The sequence below is a fragment of the Egretta garzetta genome, unplaced genomic scaffold, assembly GCF_000687185.1.
Source record: "Egretta garzetta isolate BGI_Z169 unplaced genomic scaffold, ASM68718v1 scaffold292, whole genome shotgun sequence".
Classification (NCBI taxonomy): domain Eukaryota; kingdom Metazoa; phylum Chordata; class Aves; order Pelecaniformes; family Ardeidae; genus Egretta; species Egretta garzetta.
In genome coordinates this window covers 892835-904292 of record NW_009258789.1, presented here as the reverse complement: position 1 = coordinate 904292, position 11458 = coordinate 892835, and the positions used below count along the sequence as shown (strand labels likewise).

The following is an 11458-nucleotide window of genomic DNA, read 5'->3' as shown; positions in this document are numbered from 1 at the left end:
CCCGCAACTGTCATTGCCCGGGGGGAAGCAGGCGGTGGCTGGAAGCAAGCAGCGGTGAGAACATGGCGGTCGCTTGAGGCTGCCCCTGTCAGCCCTCGCCACCGCAGCACGCGGCTTTGATTCTCGGCTTACGCGCACTGATGGTCAGTCTGTGAACTGAGTGGGAATTGTGGTTACAGCCGTTCGAGCAGTCCTGTAACCTTCAAGTACCTCTTAACTGGCAAAGTATTTTTATAAGCTATAGCAATTACTCTATGTTGTGGTTCAGTCTGCAACTCGTAACTTCGAAAGCACATTAAATCATTAATGCTGGCGGAGCTGTAACTTTCAAGAAACTCGCCAAACTCTCCTCTTTGAGAAATTATTTTCAGCTTTTCCACGTGATTAAATCTAGACACCTAAAAACCTCCCAAGTAAAGATGGAGACCTCTGTGTAGCAAAAGTAAGTCAATTGACCACGCTTCTGTCGTAGTGGTTTTGATGGACCACTGAGAGAGAATTCACAGGCATCACTTACCTGTTAGCCCTGCGGTCTGCTGACTGCAAGTGGAAAACGCTGCCTTGAGGAACTGATTACAGAAATAACTTGAAATACATGCATATACAGTAATTAAGAAAATATTGATAATTTTTCATGTCGTTAGCTGGGTTTTTTTTTTTATCAAATAGATTATAGGGGAAAAAATCTTTACATGAGACAGTAAATGTTCAGAAGGAAAATACACATTGAGACAATTCAGCAGTTATGGCAAAGGATAAGAAGAAAGATGCCAAGAAGGCAGAAAAATCTGTACATCCTCCTATTCCTGCACAAGATACTACAACTGAGAGTAGTTCAACAAAGGTGACAGATGTACAGACCTTAATGAATGCAGTGGAAGAAACGCAGGGAAATCCAGTGATACCGGATAAGGAACTAGAGAAGGTGGAAGAATCTCCAGTCCAAGATGTTCCTCAATGCTACGAGGAGCCCGTTCTTACTCAAGTTATTGTAAAAAGGTATGCTTGTTACAAATACATCAGTGAAGTCAAGTATTCTCGTTTAAGTATCTCTGGTGTACCCAGTGTCATGCAAACACAGGTTTGGTTCTTGATTTGAGGCAGTGAATCGGATTATTCAGACCTAGTAGCTGTGACTCCATACGAGACTGATATGTGTGGAATTCTGCTGCTGTCTTGCATCCCAGAGTGTTACCGGCGCGCTCTTGCTTGCCAAAAGACTCATTCTTTTCGCTTGTTTTGTTGAAGTATACAGGCAGTTGGTGAAGGAAAGGAAGCTCTGTCATTTCATGTTCAGTTGTTGCTGCCTTTTAATATCTAGAGCTGTTCATATCCCTTAAAAATATCCCTAACTGAGGAAACAGGTGAATGGCAGTGTTAACCAGTTAACCAAATCCTTTGATAGTTCAAGGAGACTATATGTAATGTTTCACATACTGACCAGCTTGCCTGATTGTAAGCTAGTAAATACTGCCAATGCGCTTTGTTTTCTTAACTGAAAGAAATATGGATCTGAGGCAACGCGATTATGTGAAATACTACACAGAAGGTGCAAAAAATTGGAAATTTTGTTGTGGCTCATTTTTCTACACAAGATGCAACAACTAGCCTGTGTGTAGGCCACGGTAAATCAGAGGTCACTTATTATATGTTTGTTGTGATTTAGGTCTACTGGTAGTGAGTTGAAATCTTCATCTTTGTTTTCCTTGTAGCTATGAAGGTGAAAAAGTCCATGGATTGTATGAGGGTGAAGGATTTGCATATTTTGAAGGGGGAAATACATACAAGGTGAGTGTATAAATTTTAAAAAAAGCAGTAGTGGATCAAGTTCTTTCTCTCGAACAGGCAGGCTGTTTCTTTTAATGTAGGTGGAGGTTGAGTACTGAGGATGTGTAAGCATTGAAAGCTCCATTGGTTTCTGGCATTAAAACTTCATCTGAAACTGGTAGTTGGAGGGGAATTACTATGTCATTATTTTGAAATCTTACCACAACTGAAGCCTACAGTGACTGTAAGAATAAATTTGCAAATGATGCTGTTCTCTTCATTTTGAAGGGCATGTTTTCTGAAGGGCTTATGCATGGACAGGGGACTTACATGTGGGCTGATGGAGTGAAGTACGAGGTAAAGTGCAATTTAACTTTTAAGTGAACAATTACAGCCAATTAGATGTGCAAATTCAAGGAAAGTAGATAAGCTGTAGTAATTGGTACAGTACGGGTGGCAACTGCAGAACTGTGGCAGTGATTTCAGTCACAAGCCTGACTTCTCCCAGATATTTGGGGAACAGTGAGTCGTAGTTTTTTAAGTGTTGTGATTTAATCTTTTAGGGAACATTTGTTAAGAATGTGCAGATGCTTAATGGCCGTTATACATGGAATGATGGCAGCATTTATGAAGGATCAATCAAGAACGGACTTAGGCATGGATTTGGATTTTTCAGGAGTGGTACTTGTCCTGTTTCTTACATTGGCTATTGGTATAAAGGCAAAAGGCATGGAAAGGTAAGTAAGGACATCACGTGAGAGGATGCTCTTGGATGACTTATCTTCTAGAACAGCAAGCACTCTTGTGGAAAGGTTTTGCAAAAATGTTTTGTGCTGTTGCATGGTCTTACACTATGTAGAGATTCATTTTCCCTAAGGATTCTCTGTGAAGTTGTGAATGCTAATTAAAACAATTGGGATGGAGTCTTGTTTGTAGTAAAAGAGATGAACGGTATCTGAAGAGCGTAACTGGCCTATTATGTGGTTTGTGCTTTATGCTGTCCACACAGATGATGACAAAGTCAAAACTGATGACTGCATCAATAGCCACATAACAATGACAGAACAGTTAGCTTCCCAGTAATGATAAAGTGATCCTGCCTCCCAAATGTGTTAAGCAGACCAAGTATGATAATTACAATTAAGACTGCCTTACCTAGTGTAAATAACATCTACTTCCAACTTTTTAAAGGCAAGTAGTGCTTTTACCTGTCTCCGTTTTGTGCATTCAGATTGAGATACTCTTCTGGCCCTGACATTTTGAAGACCAATACTCAGCATGTGAGGAAAATCCGTTCTGATCACACAGGGTTTAGTTCTGTGTCACTGATGAGACACTAAAATCACACAGGCTGCTGTGGATGGTCACCAGTGCAGTGGTTGGTCCAGTTTGTTCTGAGAGGAAGCTGTCAGAGAAAGACAGAAAAATTAACGCTGTAGACCTGCAGTTGGAAGTTGGATTCTGAATGAGTCAGAAAACTGATTTACCTCAGAGTGATTCCTGTGGTTAAGTTGCCAAAGTTAGCTCTCTGAAAGTATTTCCAAGTGGTTTGAAAAACATGGCAGACTTTGACATAATGTAGTATAACTTTTTGAACACTTGGTCTTTAAGGTCTTAACTAATATTAATCAAAATAAGTTGGTTTTTTATTTAATTTTATCACTTCAGATGCTTTCAGTACAGTGTTTCAAAGTGACTGTAAGAGCATGATTACTGTGTCTTACATAATTTGTATGTGACGTTTTATTAATGTAGATGAATATTTAGGTATTTAAATTGACTTTACTGTTTGTTTCAGGGCACCATTTATTATGATCAGGAACATAACTCTTGGTATTCAGGTGACTGGGTAAATAACATCAAAGAAGGATGGGGAATGAGATGGTAAACATGATAACACTTGTTCTTCATATTTTTTTACTTTACATGTATTATCATACAGTTTCTCCTATTGTCTAAAATGGATACAAATGTTACCTTTCCATAGCAGTGTGTACTTTCTGCAGTGGAATAAATAATTGTACAAAGTGCTTTATAATAATAAAATAGACCTTCTCTATGCTTATATTTTTATGTTGGTATATTTCTGCTGAAATCCAAAATCAGCTTTGGTAAACCACAAATCAACACTTAAATAAACTCTGTTGATTTGAACAGGTGGAACTGCTTTCATGAACAAATGAATTATTTGTGGAATTATATATAAAAGAATATTTTGATTAGCTGTGGTGAAGACTCTGAAAAAAGAAAACTGGTTAATATTTTTACAGTGATTTTTAGGTTAAAAACAGGAGGTAAACGGGTACAATCAAACCTCTGTATCCATGTCGCAGTGAGCCAACTTTCAAACTAATGCTTTTATTTAGTGTTAATAAACACTACATTTATTAACAATGAAGTTTTGCATAAACCTTGCTTTTGTAAGATCCACTCCGAATTTACTCTGAATTTACTCTTTCGCTGTTTTCTTGCAGCTATAAGTCTGGAAATATCTATGAAGGTCAGTGGGAGAAAAATGTACGTCATGGAAAAGGAAGAATGAGGTGGTTGACAGCTAATCAAGAGTATATGGGACAGTGGGTGTACGGCATACAGGTATTAATTGTTTCCCGAGCAATCTCCTTAGTTCAGCATCTGTCCATTACTCTAATGAAACTGGATAAGGAGTTTTGTTGAATATCAAAGGAACTTTGTATGATTTTTGCCCGTTGAGATAGTGGAAATATGCTGTTTATTGTAAGCTGATTCTCGTGTTAGCAATGTGCAAATTTTTAAAAGGCTTTTGACTTAGTCTTACAAAATCATAATTTAATTCTTTAGTGGAAAATAGAAACCTTTTTCATTAAAAAAAAAAGTTTAAAAAGTTAAATGTTTGTGACCATATTTAGCTTGAAATATGACTTCAGCAGTGAGTATGTATGGCAAATTGCTTCTGTGTCACCCGTAAAATATTAGGCAACACTGTTCCCTCTTACTAAAGTTTGTGATAGAAGGAGAAGATTTCTGGCATTTTCTGTTCCTTCCATTTATTCAGTTGGAAGAAGAATGTGAGCTACTTCCTCTGTCTTTTCACTCTGCATAAAATTGTTGAGGAGTCCAGCTTCTGGAACATTGTGGCTCTCTGGCGTGGTGTTCCTCACCTGGCTGTTCAGCATTACAGTCAAAAGGATTCAGGCAGGAAGGTTGTCTCTAGGAGTCCTGTCGGTAGAGCTTGCTCAAGTATGTGTTGATTTGGTGTGTCGTCTGAGTGCATCTCCCATGAACCTTTGTATGATATAGTTCTATGGATGGTTTGAAGTACTGCAGCTATCAACTGGATGCTTTTATTTGCGAGATTTGCTAACGGTGACTCTTTTTAAGTCTGGACCTGTAGCAGTTGTAGCTCTTCTGGAGACTTTTTTTGTTAAACACCCCATTTTTTTTCAGCATGGATACGGCACCCACACATGGTTTTTGAAGAGAATGCCTGTGTCTCAGTATCCTTTAAGGAATGAATATGTAGGTGATTTTGTAAATGGGGAACGGCATGGACATGGGAAGTTCATATATGCCAGTGGAGCAGTCTACGATGGTGAATGGGTTTGTAATAAAAAGCATGGCAAGGTGAGTATTGACAAGTAGTGAGACAAAACTACAGACACCACCAGAGGAGACTATTCTGCTCTGTATAGTGGATCTCTAGATTTCTGTATGAAAAACTACATTCAATTTGCATTGTGGGTGGAATCCCAACATAAAGGGCAGAGGCCACTGAAAGCAGCCGGAATCCTTCCAAGGACCTTGCTGGGCCACAGATTTGACTTGTTGTTAGATGTGTGTTGTGTGTATAAAGAAATATGTTTTGCTGTGGAGATTTTCAGTGCAATAGGTGCGTCTTGATTTTTGCAGCAGTTGGTCAGTACTTTCACTCTTACACTGTGAGCTCATGGATTTCAAGCTGTCCTTGCACAGAGGTGTTCTCAGATTAACAGACAGTTTTTAAAAAAACTGTGAGTGGAGTGCCACATATGCAAACTAAAGATTGCAAACAAGTCTTTCTATATGCAGGGAAATGTTTTTTCCTCAAAATACTTTTCAAAATCAAATAAATATACAGACAATTCTTCATCCCAGCAGTGTACTTTAATTAATAGATTACAAAGTACTTTATAAAAGAGGGTAGGAAAAATGATTTTGCTTTATTTTATCTCATATGTTGCATTTTAGCCAAGATTCTTAACAGGCAATTTGATTAAGAGCGTTAGTGTTATTTTTTCTGATATTTGATGTATAGTTATATTGAAATTAGTCAAATTAATCTGTCTGTAGGGCAAGTTTGTCTTCAAGAATGGTCATGTTTATGAAGGAGAGTTCGTAGATGATCGTATAGTAGAATATCCTGCTTTCCAAGTGGGTGCAATGAATGCAAAAGTGCGGAATGCCATTTGCACAGGAAGTAATTTTGGTACTGGTAAGTAGCTTAAAAAAACAAATTCTACCCAGTTCACATTTTGTTGTTCGTTTCTACTATAATGTGAAGCTGTTCGTACGTAGTCAAGAGCCAGACATATTTCTTCAAAGAACTTTGATAAAGATGGGAGTTATCCTAATAATTAATGACTTATGCTCCCATGGTTCTTGTTTCTGTGCATGACACTTTGAGTGACACATCCACACTACATCTTGTAATGCTTTTGGTACACTGTTGTCTGAAAGTTTTTTTTTTTTTTTTTAACTTACATAATATCTGCATTTCCTTTTGGCTAGGGTTAGATTTGCCAAAATTACTCTTTAGTTGTTATGCTGCTGATTATGAAATCTCTACTCACTATAAAGGAGTCTGTTATTTTCAGTCTGAAGTCAGTAAGATAAGAAGGAATAATGTATGTTTTATTTTCCCTCTGTGTATGTGTGTATGTATATTTAAGTTCATTTTAGTTTGTTCTAATTTATTTTATTTGCATGGTAGGAAATGTCACAGTCATTAATGGCACGGAACATAGTTCTGTTCTGGGGTCAAATATTGAGCTGGATATATCTTTGCTGCTTGACTTGTTGCCAAGGGAAGAGAGACATGAAGAAGTGAAACAAGTAAGAGTCTACTGTTTGATATTTTCAGGTTTCCCCCGGAGTGTGTTTTGTATTACTTTATTTCTGGTTTATTTGTTTTAAAATACTCTTTCCATTGAAAAATTATTTGGAAATCCAAAGGCCATGAAAACAGAAAAGCAGAAAAGAATTAATAGAGTGTATTTCCCCTTCCTGAGTTTCCGCTAGAAGACAATAAAATAAAGTTAAAGTATCTGGAAGCAGCTACCTTTTAGCTGTGAGGTTTGTCTGCGGACAGAGACTTAATTTATTTTTATCAGTCACCAAAAAATAGGTATTATAACTACATTTGAGTATTGTTCTCATGAACACTTAACCAGAGGTATGCTTTTTAGAGTTACAAGATCAAAAGCATTATATACCCAGCTACAGGATCAATACAAGCTCATCCCTACTTGCTATGAGACAATGTTGAAAACATATCCTGTTTTATTTAGGTAGAATTTGCTGTGTTGAGGCATATTACAGAACTGAGAAGAGTTTACACCTTCTACAGCGGCTTAGGCTGTGATCATTCTCTTGACAACACTTTCCTCATGACTAAGCTTCAATTTTGGAGATTTCTGAAGGACTGCCAGTTTCATCACTCCAACATAACTCTTGCTGAAATGGATCGGATATTGAGTGGTTTGTATTTCTGATGATCAGGGTCTAGAATCTAGGAATTTTACTAGTAAGCTGTGGAGTGATGGAGTGGCAAGTTCCACTGACAGCTCCTCTGGTAGTTAAGTGTCCCTGAGTGAGTACCTCTGTGCCTGTGAGTTCTCAGTGGATGCGTTAATGTTTCTCCAGGCACTTCAGGTGCTTAGATGAGAAAATGCAAAATTGAAATACCACTTTAAAAATTGTTCTAAAGAATCATCTGTTCAAAAATTATATTCACCCCTGGTCTTGCCTTTACTGTTACATGCAGTTTTAAGAGGTCTGAGAAAGAGAAGTATAAAAAACAGGTATTTTTCTTTTTTTTCCCCCAGCGCTTTTAACTTTGTTTTGTATGTGGTGTGTTTTTTTTCTCCCTTAGTATGTTTGTTTTTTTTTTCTTCCATATAGACAGTTAATCAATCAGTTTATTTAGACCCGCAGTAGGATGCACTGCAGTGTCCCTGGTATGTGAAGGGTTTAACTCTCAACTTCGCTTCCCCTTTCATTCCTACATGCTGAGTGGGTGCATTTCTAGAAAGAGAGAATTTGATGAGATTGAGCTGTAGGTGAACAGTTCTCCCTTGGCCTGCTTGTTTGGAAGTGATGCTGTGTCTGGTCTGATTCTTCCAGGAGTGTTGTTACACTGTGATAGGTAGAGATGAAGAGGATAAGAAAGGCTGACAAGTCAATATGCCTGTAAGCATTTCAATGTACGTGATAGCAATAGAGATTTCTTTTGTCAAATTTTTTAGGTGATAAAACACAACTTGAGGAGATACATTGTCCACATGAGACTTTACTGTTCAGAACATTTTTATCTTACCTTATTCGTCTAGCATTTCATATCTATCATGAACATCACAAGTAAGTTTCATCTTTTAGTGAAGTTTATTTCGGTATAATCAGTTTGAGTCTTCCCAGACAAGAATATTTTTGTTTCAACTGTAGAGAGAAAGGTCCTTATCTGCATAAGTGTTTCTTAGAAATGATGTCCAGGAATGTTATTCCTGCTGCCTGTCATGTCCAAGGTAAGTAATGGCATTTCTTCTGTCCTGTGCAGATTTATCAATTGGTACCACATACATCACAGTTTTATTGTAACTGTTATTTTCTCCAATTGATTTTTAAAGGTATCTTATTTTCTGAAGAACGATGTACAGTTTTTGCCATGAGCTACATTGACAAATGCTGGGAAGTATACAGAGCTTTTTGTAGACCGAGTACCAGACCTCCATTTGAACCCACAATGAAAATGAGGCACTTCCTTTGGATGTTGAACGTAATAATCTATATTTTTTTATTTTGTGTGATTAGATGCGCTTTATTTGTTCAGTTCAGCATTTCAAAACAGTCCCTGTGGCTTCTGCGCAGTGGAAAAGGTAGGAGTGATGTGATTTGTACAAACTGTCCAACAAACATGAAAAGGGCATTTGTTCTACAGAAATTATTTATGTACTCTTGCAGGATTGAAATCTGATTTCATACTTGATAATTTAAAATAATCAAATCTTAGGCAAATGTTTTGTAAGGGAATATAAACATTTTTGCTGGCTTACTCCCCCCCGTAAAATGTTTTACTGGTAGAACTCAAAGACTGGCAGCTTTTGAAATAACACAGTAAACTATTTTTAAAATGTATTGATATACTGCAAGATGAACATGAGATTCTTTACTAAAATTCAGGGACGGATGAAGATTATGCTGAAGCTAGGGAACAATTCCCATTGATAGGCCTGGGTTTTGTGTCACTGTCACTGTTTAAATCCAAGCCGTTTTTTCATTAAAAGAATTAATTAAAATATCAGATGGCAAAATTGTAATTTTTAATATTTTTATTTATGAGCTTTCACAAGTTCTTTCTTAATACTGTTTTTGCGGTCTAGGAAAAATTCCTATGGACTTCAGCAGGGACAGAATTTCACTCTGTCATGGAGTGGAAGTATCATTTGAAACCACTAGAAATTTTGACACAGGCTTTAAAGGGAGTTAGATTAGGTCCATGTGGGAATGCCTTAAGTGCTGTTAACATGTAACATTTGCTCTTACCCAGGATTTTAAACTTCTCAGCAAACAATTAAGTGCTTCAAGACTTGTGGAAATACTTGTCGAGGATGGTCCCTCTCTACATGACAGCAGTAATACCAACCTGGAGCAGGAGGTGCGTATGGAAAAAACCATATTGCTACATATTGTTCATTGCTACAGGAACAATTAAAATTACGTTTTAAACATGCTGCAAATACTGTCCTATCTGCTAGAACAGGAAGAAAATTAATTAATTTTAAAAAGAGAGTACAAACTTGAGTCTCTATTTTTGTCTTCCTTTATTCTGCCTATATCTTCTAGTTCAGTGCATGTTCTTCTATGTTTTGCTTATTATCTTACCCTTCTTAGTGCAGTCTTAGCATACCTGACCATACAGAAAACTCCTTGAGAGCACCATAACCCAGAGGGTGAAATATAATTTCTAGGAGACTGCTGCTAGTAATAGTTCTGTCTGCGGGGCAGTTGCCTGACAGTATGTGTATACAGTGATTATGTAGGGATGAATCTGAGCACTTCCAGCTGCCTAGGTGTGCACTGGAAATGTTAAGATGGGTCAGTAATTTAGATGTGAACCCACTAATCCTGAAAATCTGGTGATCCTAAACCTGATTAGTGACATGTGAAGTGGTGCCACCTCAATGAGGTTGAGTAGTGACTGTAGAAGACTCTCGTGCTACCTCACGGCTGGTGTGCTACAGAAGGCCTTCACCCTTAAAGAATGAGCTCTTACTCAGCGATGGTCTGTTGTAAATGACCTAATTGAATTTATTGTTTTAAACAGTGATCAGCTTAACACATAGTGTAAGTCTTACAAAAGGATTCATTATACACCCATTCTTGTGGTTTCTGGAAGCATCCTATGCAATTAAAATGTTTTAGGTAATAGCAATAATTGGTGTGTGATTTGTTAGAGAAATTTCTCATAACTTCAGGTACAGCAAAAATGTGTGCAGTATTTTATTTCAATATGAGTTGTATAAGGCATAACACAGTATATCCCCTCCTGAATTTTTTGAGCTTTGCCTGTTTTCAATTTTTCTTCAGAAGAAAGGATGTTTGAGTAGGTAAATGAGGCCAGTGAGGCTTCACAAAGAATCACTTTTGAGTGCTTTGCTTGCTCAGGTACATGTGCCCATCAATGAAGGGGTTTTGCAAAAATGAATGTATTAATCACTGTGTTTGTTTTACTCTAGTTGGTTTTTCTTGAATTTGTTGAAGCTCTTCTTGATTGTGCATTGGTGTATGTTACCCCTGATATGATTAAAGAGCAAGTAGATCATGATCATCGGGCAAGAAGTAGCTTTAGAATCGAAGGTCTCTCTGAGGGAACCACAAATGTGTCTCTGTACCCAGAATATTCTCTATCCCAGGTAAAGTTGATGCAGAACTGTTAGATATTATTATATGCTTAGAGGGCAAAGTTGGGCCCCTGCAAATGTTCTGTGTTTCCTGAACATAGAAATCAATTTCCTCTTTTTGCATAAACAATCATTTGATTGGGTCCTTCTGCTTTTTCAGTTTGTTGATATCTTAGATTGTAATATCAGTGTAGACAGCTTTAACACACTTCCGTGTTTTCCTAGATAACTAAATACACATAACGTACTTGCAAGGCTTATGTTGTTTGAATTGACAAATTGGTTGACTGGTGGAAGAGATGCCTCTCCTGCTTTAAGTTGAATGTCTAAAATTGCTCTGTAAAAATGGCATTGCAATTGTTGTACGTAGCAAGACTTGCTGTTTCCCAGCAGTTACGCTATGCTCTGCTTTTGCTAAAGTTTTGAATAAGGATTTTGTAGGCTGTCAGATGCTGCCTGTGACACTGGTGCCATTTAGATGGACAGGGTAGTTGAAGGCATGACTTAGAATCGTTATTATTTGGGATTATGCACAAGATGAAAGTATCATCATTAAT

The 11458-nt window shown here is 37.5% G+C and overlaps 1 protein-coding gene across 1 annotated transcript in view; it reads left to right on the top strand.

Annotated features, from left to right (window-relative positions):
* LOC104135854 (radial spoke head 10 homolog B2) overlaps positions 1-11458 on the top strand; it is a 16773-nt gene that overhangs the window by 1163 nt on the left and 4152 nt on the right. Inside the window, 15 exon segments of the mRNA XM_035889266.1 lie at positions 670-999; positions 1713-1788; positions 2056-2124; positions 2331-2504; positions 3566-3651; positions 4242-4362; positions 5194-5370; positions 6076-6217; positions 6716-6837; positions 7293-7482; positions 8250-8361; positions 8446-8525; positions 8628-8776; positions 9548-9655; positions 10737-10913. Of these exon segments, the coding sequence (XP_035745159.1) occupies positions 746-999; positions 1713-1788; positions 2056-2124; positions 2331-2504; positions 3566-3651; positions 4242-4362; positions 5194-5370; positions 6076-6217; positions 6716-6837; positions 7293-7482; positions 8250-8361; positions 8446-8525; positions 8628-8776; positions 9548-9655; positions 10737-10913 (2037 nt within the window). The 5' untranslated portion in view covers positions 670-745.